Raw genomic sequence first — 18084 nt, forward strand, 5'->3', positions numbered from 1 at the left:
GCAGGACAGTGAACTTTGCCTAACTTATCCCCTTTAGATGTCTTCTCCTGCCCTCCATTCATTAATATGAACTATTCAGCTGCCTTAATTATCTTCCAGAACCCGAGTTTATAGGCTCCGTGTATATACTATATCCACTTATACACCTACCTGGTTGTTTGACCTCATAGAGCCTGAAATCGGTTTGGTTCTCAATAGCACTGGGCCCGCAGCCTTATGGGGAAAAGCAGAATTGCAGACCTGTCTGAGACATGTGAATGTGCTCTCAAGTGATATTTTGTATTCTAAAAATATTCATCCTCAGGTTGGTTGTATGAATCATATTTGTTACAGATGTGATACTCATTGTTCTGAAAAAGATTTCTAAATAATGTCATATTGCACTGCTCTTTAAACATGTTTACAGAGCTCAGCAAGGCATCGTATCTCATAACTTGTACAATTTCAGTTGCTTTGTACTGTATCCTTTCATTTTTTTCCTTCCTGCTGAGAAGGCTCCAGCTGGATGCTGTGTAATAATTGCATTTTCTACTTGCAAGAAGACCGCCTAATATTTTTTGACCGTTATTCCTTTTTAGTGTTGCATCCAGGTACAAGATAAGCGCCCTTGTCCGTTTAAGCGAAATGCTCAGACCATATGTACAAGACTATTAAAGCACAACATTCAAGGGTTGACCTGAAGAAGGGTTAATCTATACCCCGAAACATTGTGCTTTTAATAGTCTTGTATATACTTATTAAATAGTCTGTTTAAAGAGACAAGTGCACCCATCATTTACCTGGGTAAAGGTCTGACCAATAACGGTTTGTGGTGGATCCTGTCACATTGGAACTCAGTACTACCATATAAACCGATCAGATACACCCTTTGTTAAGAAATATGGGAAGTGCAGGGCAAGTACTGTACTTTTTCTTTTTGGATACTTTTAGTTGGCAATCGACCAAAATCACAACAGTTACCTGTATCATATCCCATACAGATGTAGCCAACGTCGGTGTTCTTGGTTCGGGGAAAATCAGCAGTCTGGGCTCGCAGCTGACATCCCAAGCTGTAGGGTTTTGCTTGTCTTCATATGGCTTCCAGGACAGGAAGTCTGGCTACATCTGTAACTTTGTCATAATTGTATTGTTAAATATTGAACCAAAAACTTTGTGAATCCCTCTCGGGTTCACAAGAAAGAGTCCCTCTCAATTTGCACTCTACCTGTATAATTAAGTAATAATCCCCGAAGAACAGGGCATTACTGTCCAATAATGCCCTGGCTGGAAGACTTGTTATAGGCTAAATGTAGATTTTTTTTCATAAATAATAGACACTTTTGTATAGTTAAATAGATTTTTTTATTAAAATAAAATTGTAAATACATGAAACCACCTCTATATACGCTTACACTGCAGATAACTATATCACACACTGCCGCCCCTCTGTGTACACACACACACACACACACACACCAGCACACCACACAGAACACAGCAGCTCTACACACACACACACACACACACACACACACACACACACACACACACACACACACACACACACACACACACACACACACAAACACACACACACACTAGAGCTCTAGACACACAACACAGCACCTCCTCTACACTCACAACACAGCACATCTACACACACAACACAGCACTTCTACACACACACACACACACTCACAACACGGCAGCTCTACACACACACACACACACACACAACACAGCTATACACACACACACACACAACAAAGCATCTCTACACACAAACTCTGCTGCTACACACACATGCTACACCCATAAACACTGCTGCTGACACTGACACACACACACATCAGCTCTACACACACACAAACTGCTGCTACACATACAACAGCACAACACACACACACACACATATATGGAATATATGGAAATACGATAATTCACCCAGTAGCCCAAGCACGCTGCCTAGGGGTTACACTTGATTCCTCTCTCTCATTCTCCTCTCATATTCAAAACGTTTCTAAAACTTGTCGCTTTTTCCTCCGCAATATAACAAAGATACGCCCTTTCCTCTGTTACTCAACTGCTAAAACTCTGACTCAGGCCCTCATTCTCTCACGTCTCGATTACTGCAATCTCCTGCTGTCCGGCCTTCCTACCTCTCACCTGTCTCCCCTACAATCTATCCTAAACGCTGCTGCCAGAATCACTCTACTCTTTCCTAAATCTGTCTCTGCATCTCCCCTCCTGAAATCCCTCTCCTGGCTTCCGATTAAATCACGTATCTCACACTCAATTCTCCTGCTCACTTTTAAAGCTTTACATTCTTCTGCCCCTCCTTACATCTCAGCCCTAATTTCTCGCTATGCACCATCCCGACTCTTGCGTTCTTCTCAAGGATGTTTTCTTTCTACCCCCTTTGTATCTAAAGCTCTCTCCCGCCTTAAACCTTTCTCACTTTCTGCCCCACACCTCTGGAATGCCCTTCCCCTCAATACCCGACTAGCCCCCTCGCTATCCACCTTTAAGACCCACCTTAAGACACATCTGCTTAAAGAAGCATATGAATAGCACTGGATAATCATGGACACATGATACATAAAGCTTGGCCCCCTGCAGACGCACTTACTAGAATTCCCTCCTACTGTCTCTGTACGTTCCCCCTACCTACCAATTAGATTGTAAGCTCCTCGGAGCAGGGACTCCTTCCTTAATGTTACTTTTACAGTATGAGCTATTATTTATATTATTTGTTATTTATATGATATGTATTACTACTGTGAAGCGCTATGTACATTTATGGCGCTATATAAATAAAGACATACAATACAATACAATACACACACACACACACTGCAGCCACAATAAAAAATGCAGCCACTTACTAAACTTTGCACCCCCCCCCACCTCCACACACAACACAGCACAACACAGCACCTCTACACACACCCCACACTGCACCTCTATACACAACACAGCACCTCTACACACACAACATACACACACAACACTGCACCTCTATACAAGCACCTCTACACACAACACAGCACCTCTACACACATACACACACACACACACACACACACACTGCTGCTACACATGCTACACCCATAAACACTTTAAACAAGCTAATTGGCTACATGTTAGATAAGAAGATTGGTTGGTTTAAATGAACAAACCTGGCTGCTAGTTTTTATTTTTGAAATTACATTTTTCTTACAGCCTGGGAAAGCACTCAACTGCATTATTTTCAGCTCCAGAGACCCCTTGGTTCCCGAGACACTTACAGGTGAAGTTAGTGTAGGTGGGGAAACAAAATGGCTGTTTTGAAATTGTGCGTGTTCTGTAAGCCAATAGGATGTTGCGGCTTCCTGTTGAATAGCTGTGAAAATCCCATTGCAAAACCAAGAAGTAATGTTAGTAACTTCAGTAAATATCTCTGGAACCAAAGGGTCCCCAGAGTTGAAAATAGCCCAGTTCCCAATTTGTAAAAAAAAAAAAGGTGGGAATCAAAATAATTAAGAATTGAATTGCACCATTTGTTTTACTTGAGATGTCTTATATGGTGAAAACACCAGATTGAAATTGCGTCAAATTGCATGCTATTTCCCCTCGATTTTACATTGACAATATTGAAGCGTATTGAATAGGCCCCTTATGGAGACAGAGACTTTCGTTAGGTTGCTGGACCCTCCTGTTTATCAGCCTCTCTCCGAGCAACCCCCAGCCCCGTATGTGATCTGTAACTACAGCTGCAAAAATCACAGGTAGGCTGAAGTCCTGGCCTGGGCTCCCTATACACATATGGATTTGTAGTAATGAGAAAAGAAACATGCAAAAGCGCATTAATGGGAAGTATAAAATATTATATTCCAACACAGAAATGTCACAAAGGGAATCCCTGAAGAAGCACATACAGTTGTTTTATGTGCATGCACGTTATCTTCACACTGGGAACGCCACAGACTACCACAGTACATCATACGCTCCAGTAAACAAAGGGGGACTATAGCGCAGTATGTTCAATAATATATTTTTTTTAGTTTTCTGATGACCGTCTGGTTCCTGAGATATTTACTTTTTTCTGTGTCTGTGTTGCTTGACTCTTTTTTGGAAAATGAACATGGTTGCTACCCAAGCCTTATTCCCACTGGCCAATCGGAAGCCACAATGAGCCACATCAGAGCATGACATGGCAGCTTCTTATTGCACGACTCAGGGGTCATCTTTCATTTGACTTTTATTTTACCGGCACATACAAATATAAATATTTTGGCAATTGGGAATCCCCATGCTTATGAATAGTGCGGTTCAGTTGTATGGACCCCCCAGTTCTGCTTGTGGGGGTGAAAAATCCAAAAATGGGGAGGATTGCTGCTTCAAGTTTTGTTTTTCATTTATACTGAGTTACTAAGTTCTTTTAAATAATATATGCAAATGAAGCAGACGGTACTGTACCCGTTATCGCATTCGTAATGCAAGCAAATGGAGCAGTGAGTTACAATATTGAGTGATGCGTGTGTTGCCAGACGGTAACAGGAGCAATAACGTCTGCTTTATCTGTTAGAAAGAAAACTGGGCTGGATTTCTCTCATCTAGGAAACTTTGCACCACCGTGGGTGTCGAGAAGCAACGAGAGAGAAAAAAGCTGAGGTTTTTTTTTTTCTTCTCTTTAATATATGATTTTAAATGAAACTCTGAGAGATTCACTCATCCGAACGCAAAACAAAAATTACAACTTGTATGCAGTTGCCAGGGCCTTTACTATAACCAGCTGCGTCCCAAAGCTCAGCCAGATTTATAATAAAACACGGAGAGGGGCTATGTGAAAAGTCTGGGAAAGCGACAGTATCAAACAACTCTAAAATGGGGCTTAATCACAAATTTGTGGTAGCTTCTAATATGTACTGTTGGTAGTAAAGCCACGGCTGGTCCAGCTATCTTTCTGCCCCTCCTGCCACGTAAGTCCCAGTAGCTACAGGCAGTGACTGGCTATACTGTGGGGTTTACCCCTCATCCATCCCCCTAACACAGCCTCCATGAGTTGCCCCCCTCCCCCCTCACACAGCCTCCCTGAGTGACCAGGGAGGTGGTGTCAGGGGGTCTGTATTGCAGCCAATCCTGGTGCGGACCCTGTGCCCTCCCCTTTCACAGCAGGGAGGAGGCTTTCCAAATTGTAGTGTGAGTCAGTTCTTCTCCACCCCTCCTGGGGAGAGGAGGTGGGAGTCATCCTTCCCACAGGGAAGAGAGAGTAGCTCAGCCCTTGTTGGGGCTGGGAGAGCAAGATCTGTGCATGGCACAAGGCCTCAACCATTAACTGCTGGCCAGCACCATCCAGGGATCTGAGACCCCTTCACTACTATATGCAATGCTGTTTACCATCTGCAGTGGTTGCTACAAATTTATATAGCCCTGGCTGAGTTGCGGTCTATTAGCCAGAGGTATTGGAGAGAAAGAACTGTCATGGTAGAGACTGCCTGCAGCCTTGCTGTAGCCTGCCGTGTCTGGAGGCGCTGTATCACCATGAAAAGAACATAAGAATCACCATAAGCCTGTCCTGGTCCCCACCCCATTGCGGACAGCTCAGCTCTTCTGGACCCTCACAGGTATGCACGCACCAAGGCATCAGTAGCAGCAACATGTTTCCAGAGAGGGGGGGGAACAGGGCTATAGTTACATGGCTGAGTCTTCTGTGTTTTATATCAAAACGTGAGTAAACCTTAAGTGCTGGTAAAATATTAGGCACATCATTTTTTATTTTTTTAATAATATCGGAAACAATATATTTATTTTAATCAGGAGCAAACAAAACCATTAAAGATGTTGACGCTTTATTTTACCTAATGATAGTGCATAATATTGTATTATAAAGGAGAATTTCACAGAGTTTCCATAGTATTCAATAGCTGTGATAACACAGAATATAACCTCCCATCATAATGCGACAGTGGGAGCAATAACTACATCTGTACTCTGTATCCTATTGCACAAACAAGCCCCCAAAACCCAGACAAATTGGAATAGATATTAAGTAGTAGGGTTGCCAGGTGGCTTCTCCAAAAGTACTGGACACAATGGTGAAAGGTGCGACGCACCTTTGTTTTTTTTTTAAAATATCACACCAAGTATTTCTTGTTACCATGAATAAGAGTAACAGTAATAAACCTTAATAGGAATGAAATAAGCATTTTACTTGCTAGCACCTTACACAGTTTTGTATGAGCACATTTCAAGACTGTCAGAACAGGCCACCTGTGTTACACGGAGCACTGTAGCTTTAAATGAAGCTGTGTGTCATTGGTTAGCTAGGATGCTTAGCATAATCACTTTGCTAGACTGTGGTAGAGGGGAGGTGATTATCACTGAACAGATGGGCAGGACCAAAGCATTGCCAGATTCTGTTCAAGCTTCATGTACAGTATTGTTAGTCGTCTCTCTTTTCCTATCTGATTCTTGATGTGTTTTTTTATTTAAATGCTTCGATATGCCCTGTGAGTTTTAAATGAACTGAAGGTGGTGACTAATGACCTTTCAGTTCAGCTCAAATATGCTGGGAGTGGAAGAATTAAAATGCATTTTCTGCACATATGAAGGGATGGGGCAGATTGTGTGTTGTACAGTAGCCTTCCGTAATGCATGAAAGGATTTATCAAGAAGCTTAACCCCGTTGCCGGCATCTGTAGCATTTTGTGGATTGTACAGTACTGCCTGTGGGATCAGAAATGATTTTCTCGGATATGAACACAGTTTCTGGATCTCCAAAAGTGCATCCTCCGAATGGGACCAGGTATTACACCTTTCAGGTATGTGAGCTCTAGCTGGTTGACATTATCTGAAAGTTTAATGAAGCCACTGTGACATAACGTTGGCATAATGAGACATTTCATGTAACTGTTATGGCCACCAGTGATGTATTATTTTATGAGAAATGTAACGTTGCATAGGATATAACATTAAAATACATACTGCATTATGAATCCGTTTTTTTTTTTTTTTTAATATATTAACTCTGATTATCATAGTTGGTTAGCTTTCTATTATGATACTTTAAAATTATTTCATTTGTGTTAATAGCCTCTATATTAACATGGCATGAATATCATTTTACAAATAAAATTAAAAGCACGTGTGAACTTGATGGCTGATTCTTGATCTTAAAAGGTAAAGAATCACAGGAACAAAATGCACGATACTACTTATGTAATCAATTTTAACTCGTTCACTTCTCACTAATGTATTCTTCATGCTCTGCAGGGGGCACTACCGCCACCTAAAAAAAATAAGGTTCAACAAGTTAGCACCAAGCCCCTAACAGAAGGGTTAGTACCTACTGCTTTAGTGCCATTACACCCACATACTGTGCAACCTTGGTAAATCCCGTAATAGCTCCTATTTAATATATATAATATATAATAGATGTCCCGGGGATAAAAGGGTTAAAAAGTTACCCTTACCATTTTCCTTAAGAGACAGAATTACTACATCCACTATAAACACACCCTACTGTACATTTACTCAATTTAAAGCAGTGACTGTAAAAAGAATATATGATACAAATACTGTATCGTGCCCTCTGATTTTCCCAGGGAAGGCACTGTAAATGTACACACTACATGACCTAGAATATTTGATGGATCTATTGTTTTTTCTGTTGTGCACCTTTCCCTCCTAATATTTGCCCTCTTATCCTTCCCATCATGTTTTTTGACCGATGAAGCAGTGAAACCGAGACTTTAAAGGGAATAAGGTTATAAATTGTCAGTGATTTAGGGGCGGATTCACAAAGCAGTGATAAGTAGTTTTAAGTGCGATAAATGCCTTTATAGCGCGATACTGCCTGCTGTGCGATTCACAAAGCAGTGATAACAGCGCAGTATCGCGCTATACTGGCTTTTTATCACCAATAAACAGTCAGTGAAAAAAAAATTGCACGATAGGCCAAAAAATAGCAAACCCGCCATTTTTTGCCAGTAAGCGCTATTCACAAAGCAGTGATAACTGATTTGTACTATAAAAAATGCTCCCAGCTGGCCTGCGGTACCAATTCTGTGCCTAAAAATAAATAAAAATATGCATACATTCAAATAAATACACCCTCCCCAATACATACAGTACAGTAATGGGCAAAATTACTATTATCCAGATATTGATAATAGCTAATTTGCTCATTATAAAATAAAACATTAGCCAACCAGGATAAATAAAGTAAATAAACCTTTCTACTTACCCCTGCCATCATGATGGGCAACATCGTCGGCATACTCCAGGTCCTCTGATGCCAGCAAGAATACATGAAAAAATACAATCTAATGGCCCCTAACCCCGTAATCACCGTAGTGGTTAATAACTGCTATAGTAATTAAGGGTTTAACCCACCCTCCCCCGCTACCCACCGGGAGGCCTAACCACCCACCCCGGGACCACTATACCCACCCTCTACCCATTGATTGGCATAGTGGTACATCATACCCATATAATATGGGCATGATAAGCCATTATAGCAGTCACTGGCCACCCTAATAAAAAAGCATGAAGGCCAAAAATACACCATAATAAGAGATATGCACATGATATCTTCACTTGAGAAAGACCACTCTTGGTGGTTGAAACGTTGTGCCTGTTCAATAAATTCTTTTGAAATCCGCAGTGCCCTGGAACCTTCTCCTTCTTTTTTTTTTTTTCACCCTAATAAGCATGAAGGCCAAAAACACACAATAATAAGAGATATGCACAAGCACCTAAACACCCCAATTCAAGAAATAAAAGTACAGCTTAACCCAGTTATAGCACGGTCCTTGGGGGCCACCCGTGACCACCGCGTTATAAACGGGGTCGTGGAACAAAAATGGCTGCCGAAAACAAATTATTTTTTTTTTAATTTTTTTTTTTTGTGGTGATACTCTGTCCGCCGGAGGGGGAAAACGGAGAACTCTCCCAGCGTTCCCAGACCCGGTGGGGCAGCGACAACAGCACACAGCACTTACCCGGCATCTGGCAGCTCTTCTCCCTGTCTCTGCTTCCTGCTTCTGCTTCCGTCTTGCGAGAGCAAGCTCCCTTAAAGAGACAGTGTGTCTCTGTGTGTGTGTGTGTGTGTGTGTGTGTGTGTGTATTTGACTGTATGAGACTGTGTGTGTGTGTCAGTGTGCCAGTGTGTGTGTGTGCTGTGAGTATATGCAGTGTGCTGTGAGTGTATGCAGTGTGCTGTGAATGTATGCAGTGTGCTGTGAGTGTGCTATGAGTTTATGCAGTGTGCTGTGTGTTAAACCCACTATTGGCTTTGCATCTCATGCCAGCCTCTGTCTAAAAGCTGTGTTTATAACAGCATGCATTGGCTTGAGGATTTGCTTGTGTAATACGAGCTTGAGACAAAAGGTGGCACTGAGTGCTCATTTGCATGTCATTTCCCAGAATCCCTTGCTGCAGTGGAAGCGCTGTATGCTGGGCGATAATGGGGAAAGACAGGGTTGCAGACCTGTCTAAGACATGCAAATGAAAATACAGTAATATTTACAGTTGCTTTATGCTTTACTGTGGAGGGTTTTTGTCACTTTTTTACCCACCATAACCTTAATAATTGTGGTGTATGTATGTATATATATATATATATATATATATATATATATATATATATATATATATATATATATATATATAATAAATAGATGATACCGTTCTGTGGCTAACGAAATGCTTTTATTTGTGCGAGATTTCAAGATACACTGATCTGTTCTTCCGGCGATGTTACAATGAATGAAGCAAGGATAACTTGAAAACAGTGTCTCTTGGAATGTTATCTGTGCTTGTCCTTCCCCCGGTGTGGATGTGTTTTATGGCTAGAGGTGTCAAAGGGTAACTGAAAGCAAGTGAAGAAAGAGTGTGTATGTGTATCAGTGTGAATAAAAATGAATGGAGAGCCCACAGTATAAACAGTGCTCTACACAAGGTGTGTGTGGAGTGAGAGGGATATAAATGGTGTGGGTGGGTGTGGAAATGTGAGAGTTTGTAGCACAACTAAAAGTGTGTGTGGATACTATGTGGTCCCTATTGGTGTATATGGATGGAGAAATAAGGAGTATTAGTATGTGTGAGAGACAGCTGTGTGTGCATACATATAGCACAGTATGTACAGACATGGCCTTTAGCGCTCATGGGAAGAGAGTTCGCTAGTGTCAGTAATGACTCATAAAATTTCGATCTCTGTTTAGGCCACTGCTAAGTGTCCCGAACAGTTGCATAAATTTGTATTCATGCAACCGTCTCTCTTTCGGGGTTTTAAGATTACCTTTGAGTATGGCAACCCTCAGATCGTTCATTTTATGGCCAGAGTCAGAGAAATGTTCGCCAACAGGACTGTCTCTTGTTTCGCGTGTGATGCTGTGGCGATGCAGGTTCATTCTCTTGTTTAGCCCCTGTCCTGTCTCACCTATGTAGTAGCAGCCCCCTGGGCATTTCATGCACATGATGAGGTACACGACATTGCTGGAGGAACAGGTGAACCCTCCTCTGATTTTGTATTCCCGATTCTTGTGTGGTATTTGTATTGTGTCCGCTGTGTAGAGCATTGCGCAGGTTTTGCATCTTGGGTCCTGGCATGGTTTTGTCCCACATTCATGGGTCTGTATTGTTTATTTACACAATTTTACGTACATTCTTGTGTAACTACAGTACCATTCAGGAATTGGGACGCCATACGCAATTTGCATAGCCGTGACTGCTTACGCAGTCCCTGTTGAAAATAATATCTTAAGGAGTTAGTGTAGCCTAAGTGTAGCTGCTATGCTAACTCCTTAAGATATTATTCTCCTGTAGTCACACAAGAATTAACATAAATTGCATAACTATTGTGGGACTTAAAAAGAAAGCAGAAAAAGAAAGCAGAAAAAATCACTTTCAAACCCAGCGGAAAGGTCTGGTGCGATGTACCATCGTGGAAACACGATTAATCAACATGAACTGTGCCTGAGCTTAAAATATCGGGTTCTACATCTGTACATGACGCAGAGATTATAAGATTTATCAAACTCTTCATCTCTGTGTGTCACATTTTTATCTTGTATTGTGTCAAAAAAGAAAAAAAAACTATTAAATTCGAGGTATATAAACTCTTCTGGCCAATCGTGTGTTACGTAGGAAACTATTACTTATGTTTGACACAAACACAACCAGAAAATGGAGCAGTGCACCAAAATAAACTTTTCTTCACACTTTCTTTACTTGGATACTACATTCTCATTGCATCACTTGGTGTCAGAGTCAAAATGGTGTCATTTGCACCTGTTTTTGAAGCAGTTTGTGACACTTCATGCATGTCCACCAAAGACTGTTAATTACAGATATAAAGTGGCATGCAGTGAGTAGGCGTAATTGACTTCTCCGTAGCTTATAATAGAAAGGTGAATGTAGTCTTTGGAAATGTCTAAGGTCTTTTTATGCACCCGAAACTGACCAAGAGCATGGTGCATTAGCAATTTAACCGCCACTAAAATTGATATAATTATAAATCTGTTTAGAAACATACAATATTTTATATAATTATTATTCCTCTAATTCAGTAGAGATTAGGTAAAATGTTGGTGTGCCCTGATGATAAAAGCCTAATAAGCTGTTAAAACCATGAGGTGTCATAGAACTGTTAATGAACTGCAGGTCAGAACACAATCAGTTCAGCTTTTTAATACCTAATCTGTTGAAAAATATGTAACAAACCTTTTCAATCAGCCTCAGACGTTTGTATGTAAGAATAGTTGTTTTATTCAATGGTAACAATAACCGGTAGTAAATCAGATTAGACCAATATGAGCAGTAGAATAGTCCTTCCTGATATCATCTAACGCAAACAAACAAACGCCCATAAACATATATTTATAATAGGTCAGAAACACAAGCAAACACTACCTTTCTTCTGTCTTCAGCTTTCGCTATACATGGTCGCATTGTCTTTAACCTACAGATGCAATAACACTTACTGTTTCCAGCACCGCAGGCCAACAGCTCTGTGGTGCTTGGGACAGTGTCTGCCACAATCATGCTACAAGGAGTCCGTGCTTCTGAATGGGAAACCCCCACCGTGTTAATCCTTCGATGCAGCGATCAGAGCGGTCGCAGCACTGAAGACGGCTGGCTGCTTTTCTATTTTCTGTGTATCAACTTTTGACTCTGAGAATGGGGGTGGGGGGGGACTTCCTCCTTATCATTGGTTGTGTGCGGTTATCACTTTTTCAACTTCTACACAAATCACCTTGCTTGTGTTACAAGTGCAGACATGTCTGTAAACTTCTTTAGTAATGGTAACCTTTTAAGTACCAGACTTGCATCCCTGGAATGTACATAGGTTATGTTCAATGGAAATGTCCATGCACATAAATAGTTATCCCACATAACACTAAATTCCTGCAAGTTAATTTTAGTTGTTCAATCAATCAATTAATCAAAACATAAGGCAAAGGTCAAGTTTGTTTATCTTTACATGACTAATGCTGAACAGCCCAATAACTAAACACTATTCATTCAACAATAACCATTTTAAGTTATGGTGGGTGAAAAAGGTAACAAAAAACCTCCACCGTATTTATTTATTTATTTATTTATTAAATGTTTTACCAGGAAGTAATACATTGAGAGTTACCTCTCGTTTTCAAGTATGTCCTGGGCATAGAGTTAAAATGACAAATACATGGTTACATATACATGGTTACATAAATGAGCAGGGTATACATTATATATAAGACATTGCATGCACAGTTAGAGATAATATATATTATAGGCGTATGTAACAGTTACAGACCAGATTAAAATGTGAGACAGCCTTAGTATAGCATATAACAAATAAAAAGATCACTTCACCCACCATACTGTAACTTAAAACGTGTATGGTAAATCCTACTGACTTGAAAATTGCAAAGACAGTACAACATAACCTCACACTGATGAGACCCATAAAGGTTGAAACATGTCTGTGAGTGGTTTCTCTGGCTTTGCATCTGATTCCCATGCTGCGCTTAAAAGCTGTGTTAACAGCGAGCATTAGCTTATAAGGGTTCCATGTAAAAATGGATTACTGGCAAAAGGTGACACGGTGTGCTTATTTGCATGTCATTTCTCAGAAACCCTTGCTGCAGTGGAAGCAATGTATACTAGGTGATAATGGTGAAAGGCAGGGTTTCAGACCCGTCTAAAACATGTGAATGTGCTCTCAAGTGATCTTTTTTTTCAACAATAATTATATAGTCAAAAATGTAAAATCATCAACAACAAAAAACCATATATCCTTCATCAACTGAAAAAAAAAATAGCACGTTCATGAGTTTTTTGCATACTTTTTTGGAAATAAATAAATCACTGAACTTGTAATCACTTAGGAAGTAATATTTGAATTGCAATATAAACTGCGTTCAGTAGTTGAGATACACTCAGGCAATGTTAGATATTCAGGTGCTTACTGTACTACCATATTACCAAATAGTAACCCAACGCCTAAAAACTGAAGAACTGATTAAGTAGAAGTATGGGTGTAGAAGCACAAGAAAAAAAACACCCTAAAGGCTGATCTGCAGAATTAAGGACAATATTCTGCTTTAAGGCGGCAAACCAAGCCAGCGGATTGTTATATATATATATATATATATGTATATGTATATATATATATATATAAAAAGGAAAAAGAAAGAAACAGGCGCACACCTAGTGCATTACCATAATAAAAAATGTATTAAAGGAACATAAAATCTATAAAATGCCCACTCATTGATGACGAAACGCGTAGGGCGTGGCTAGATTGCGGCCGCCATTTGCTCAAGAACACTGCTGATACCTGCACAGAGAGTTTTGGGTTCCCGTGTGCGCTTGTTGCAGCCATTGCTCAGCTGAATTGAGGACTCTCTAAACCTTGTTTCCTGGTGGGACCCGTTTTCCCTATACACGCTGAACACCAAAGGCGAGGGATTCTGTTTCCGGTTCCTGCTGTATGGAGGAGGTCCACGTGCCGACGCCACTGATCTAAGCTGGACGCTGTTTGCTGGAGCTGCTGGCACATGAGAGCCTATCTCATATACGCTTATTATTGCTGTACCTTTGTGAGTGGGCATTTTTATAGATTTTATGTTCCTTTAATACATTTTTTATTATGGTAATGCACTAGGTGTGCGCCTGTTTCTTTCTTTTTCCTTTTTTTAGATATCTGTAGGGACTGGTGATCCCTTCGAAACGGGCTGCAAGAAACTGGAGTTTGTGCCATTGGAACAGGACTTTATGTACTAAAGGTTTTTTATTTTTATTTTTTGACAATTTTTTCTACATTTTTTATTCATTAAATTCATTTTTTTGATTTTTTCACATTTTGTTTACAGGGTTGCATTGTCAGAAGATTTCACTAATATTGTATTATTTTATAGTCTATATCATAGTGTATTAGTCTATATCTAGCCGCCCCGCTAAGCACATTCATGATTGGCTACTAGTTCTTCTACGAATATATATTAATAGGATATTTAGAGGCGCTACTTCTATCTCTGTTTGTTTTGATATATATATATACTGTCGCGGCCGAGTTTATTTGAGCATTTGCCCGGTCTCGGCCGCGACAGTAACCTGGCGCGCGCCGGGATGTCCCGGGCGCGCGCCGAAGCCTCGGAGGAGAGACCCGCCGATCGGGGCTTCCCCCTCTCCTTACCGGGTCCGCCGGGTCCCCCGGAACGTCCCGCCGCCGTCCTCACATCCGCGCGACACCAGGGCTCCCTCGGGGAGCCCTGGGCACGCGTACAGGCGGCACAGGCACCCGATGACGCGTGACCGCGCATCGGTGATGCGCGGCACGCCGAGGGAGTGCTGCTCGCAAGCCGGGACATATCCCGGCTTGCGGAATGAGCCACACTCAAATAAAGTGTGCCGCCTGTGTATATTATATATATATAATATATATATAATTTAAGCAGGGGCTGAATCCTATTAATTTCAGCTCTGGGGACCCCCTGCTTCCAGAGATACTTTTCTCCAAATTAAGTGCCAGTAGCCGCTCTACTCGGTTACCGGGGTTCACAATATGTCCGCTCTTCAAAGATTTCCTTCCCTGAGGATAAGTAGGAATTCATGATGTCATCGGTGCGGCTTCCTTTTAGTCCACGTGACGCTGGAGCTTTAAACTTTAAAGCCCTGCTTGCTGAGTCGGAGCAGCTACAAGCACCTACTTCGGAGGTACAGTGAGTATCTCCCGAAGCAGTGGGTCCATGAGCTTAAATTAATGGGGTTCAAAAAAATTAAAACTTCACAAACAATTTCTCCTGCATGGATTGCTCCTTTAAGAGCTTTTATTTTTAACTGACAAACATACAAACAGTGCATCTAAAATGACTAGTTCTTTTGTCCTTTGCAAACCTTCTGGTTAAAACAATTTGACATATACCCCAGATATTTGCAGTGTTGTGGTGTGACATTTACTTGCAGGCATACAGTATTGTACTTATATGCAGGTAGTCATTTGCATGGCCTTGCATAATAGCAGTAATTGTGGATAAGATAGGCTCTGTGTTTTGCTGTGTAAGCACCTCTAACCTGCACAAGGGATTTTGAAAACCAATTTTTTCTCAAAATTATTCATACCTCTACAAGAAATGTCAAATAACATTTTGTTGAAAAGCTGTTTTCAAATGTAAAAAAAAACGAGTTAGTTCATATCGCCACAGCATCACACGCGGAACAAGAAACAGTCCAGTCGGCGAACATTTTTCTGACTCTGGCCGCAAGATGAACGATCTGAAGGTGACCATACTCAAAGGCAATCACAGAACACCGAAAGAGAGATGGTTGCATGAATACAAATGTATTAAACTGTTTGGGACACTTCCGATGGCCTAAACAGACACCGCAGCTTCATGAGCCACTACCCTGACACGAGTGCTTAGGCCCATGTCTATAACATTGCGCTATATGAATGTACACACAGCTGTCTCTTACACATACACATACACATGTACAATGTAATTCTATACCTATATACCAATAGGTAGCCACACATGAACAGAAATGCAACACCTTCTTACATTTCAACACCTTCCCACACCATTGTTATACACTCCCCTCCACACACACACCTTTTGTAAAGCGCTGTATACACAGTGGGCGCTTTATAAATTAAGATTTACACACATACACACATTCACATTCATACACACACACACACTACATCACAAGCAGTCAGGGACCATCTAACACCTTAAGTCATAAATTGCATACTGCACAGGGGGGAGGGTTAGGCTTCGCCCACAGATAACATTTCTAGCTGCCCTGTTTCAAAGTAAGTTTTTTTTTTAGTAACATTAATACTATGTTAGCTTATGAAGATACTGTCTTCTAATGGAGCAATATACTGCACATATAGATACTACACAGAAAATCATAGTGAACTGCAATAAATCTGTGAGAAAAAGAATGGCAATACAAATCCTTTTTGTTGTACTGCTCATCTCCTGCACTCTCCGCGAGGGTCCCTGTGTATGTGCAGTGAATAATGCCGGGTTTTAAATGTCCCAGCTGATTGCAAGGAGGAGAGGAGCGAAAACCATCATCTAATCACTGCGCCGATTTGCGCTGAGCAGGCGAATACTTAATGTATAATTCTACATTCTTACCTAAACCTACAAATCTGAAAAAATTCTGATTGTGTGTCTAACATAATGGACGCCTTCGGACTCTTATGCTGCAGCTGATATGTAACATTATTTTATTAAGGTTAACACATTATTGTTACAGCTTAATAATATAAAGGTTAACACATTATTGTTACAGCTTAATAATATAATATAACAGTCTACTGTTTGGAACACAGCAATATGTATGTTTGTGATACTTTGTTGTGGAAGTGCAGAGCTCAAAAAGGTGTGTGTCAGAGCCTTTTTCAAAAGAGGAAGTGATATGACTTTCTAAACAGTACATTAAAAAATTATTAAAAATGGCAAGAGTTACATTTTTTTAATAAAAATACAGACATTATTATCTAATACCACAGAACTGATTTCTTTTAAAAAAAAAAACATATAGGATTTTTCACATGTTGCTGCTTTAAGAAAAGAGGCAGGGAAGAGGTGAGGTGGGCCCCAGTTGGTCAAAGCAGTCCAGAGATAAGATGTGTAACATTTTTTTACTTGCTCCCCATGTCACTCTATACCCCATATTTCACATATATCGCTTAATCAAAACCCCTTATCATACAGTTTTGATATGTGAGATTCAAATCTGTGTGTAAATTGACTCTTTCTGTGCTGCTATGCAGTTTTCGTAGGTACTAGAATAGCTCCTACGGTCTTTGTGTTCTTTCCTGCAGTAAAGCAAGTTTTCAGTAGACATGGTCAATTTACTTCAGCAACAGTTTTGACTACAGTATTTTGTTCAGCTTTTGGGAAAGGAATTTAAACTCAGGAGACCTACCACTGAAGGCCACAAATACGGTATACAGCAAAGCACAGAAAATGTGGTTAAGCGCACAGAAAACCAAGCTTTGCACCAGGTCCATTGGCAGAATCTTTCAAAGCATTTTTTTGGTACCGGATATCTGTAAGTGGATTTACAGTATATAGATTTGATCATTGTAAATAATAATTCAATTGTTTTTTTTTGAAATGGGTAAAGTAGTTTTATTTTTATTCATTTAAGTTTATTGCAACATATACACTGGAAAATAGTATGTCTGCTTTTTAATACATTTATTTGGAAAATATTTTTCAAATGTAGTGTTGTACTGATCTGATTGCTTCTAAAAAGACAGTATTCATGTTATGTAAGAAATGTGCATTTCACATATGAAGAAGATGCTTCAGATTTTGGCAATATTTAATCTATAATTAGATGTGTAGAACGCTAGTGCATCAGAAAGACAAGTTCTTAGTGTATTCATAACATCTGCAGTTGAGAAGCTCCCAATAATCTGTATAACACAATAAAGTTACCCTAATAGGGTTTAAGGGACTAGTACTTAATGCCACAGGCACCAATAAAGAATAGTACAATAAATGTCCCATATAGTGAGAGTGAAGGGGTATGCAACCCACAGGTATAACTAACTTTTGAAGTCTGCAGTCGTCATTTGGCAACAGTTCTTTAGAGGTTAGTGACCCC

The 18084-nt window shown here is 40.4% G+C and overlaps 1 protein-coding gene across 4 annotated transcripts in view; it reads left to right on the top strand.

Moving 5' to 3' along the window:
* Window positions 1-18084, top strand: part of PPFIA2 (PPFI scaffold protein A2) — a 401131-nt gene that overhangs the window by 105544 nt on the left and 277503 nt on the right. The window contains exon 1 of one of the 4 annotated variants that reach the window (XM_075600503.1): window positions 6355-6782. The exons of 2 other annotated variants lie outside the window; for them this stretch is intronic. In XM_075600503.1, the coding sequence (XP_075456618.1) occupies window positions 6702-6782 (81 nt within the window). In that variant the 5' untranslated portion in view covers window positions 6355-6701. Of the gene's footprint in view, window positions 1-6354; window positions 6783-18084 lie in introns of those variants that run through there. One more of the 4 variants, XM_075600504.1, reaches the window with a different exon arrangement.

This window comes from Ascaphus truei, chromosome 5, assembly GCF_040206685.1.
Source record: "Ascaphus truei isolate aAscTru1 chromosome 5, aAscTru1.hap1, whole genome shotgun sequence".
In the NCBI taxonomy this organism is placed as follows: domain Eukaryota; kingdom Metazoa; phylum Chordata; class Amphibia; order Anura; family Ascaphidae; genus Ascaphus; species Ascaphus truei.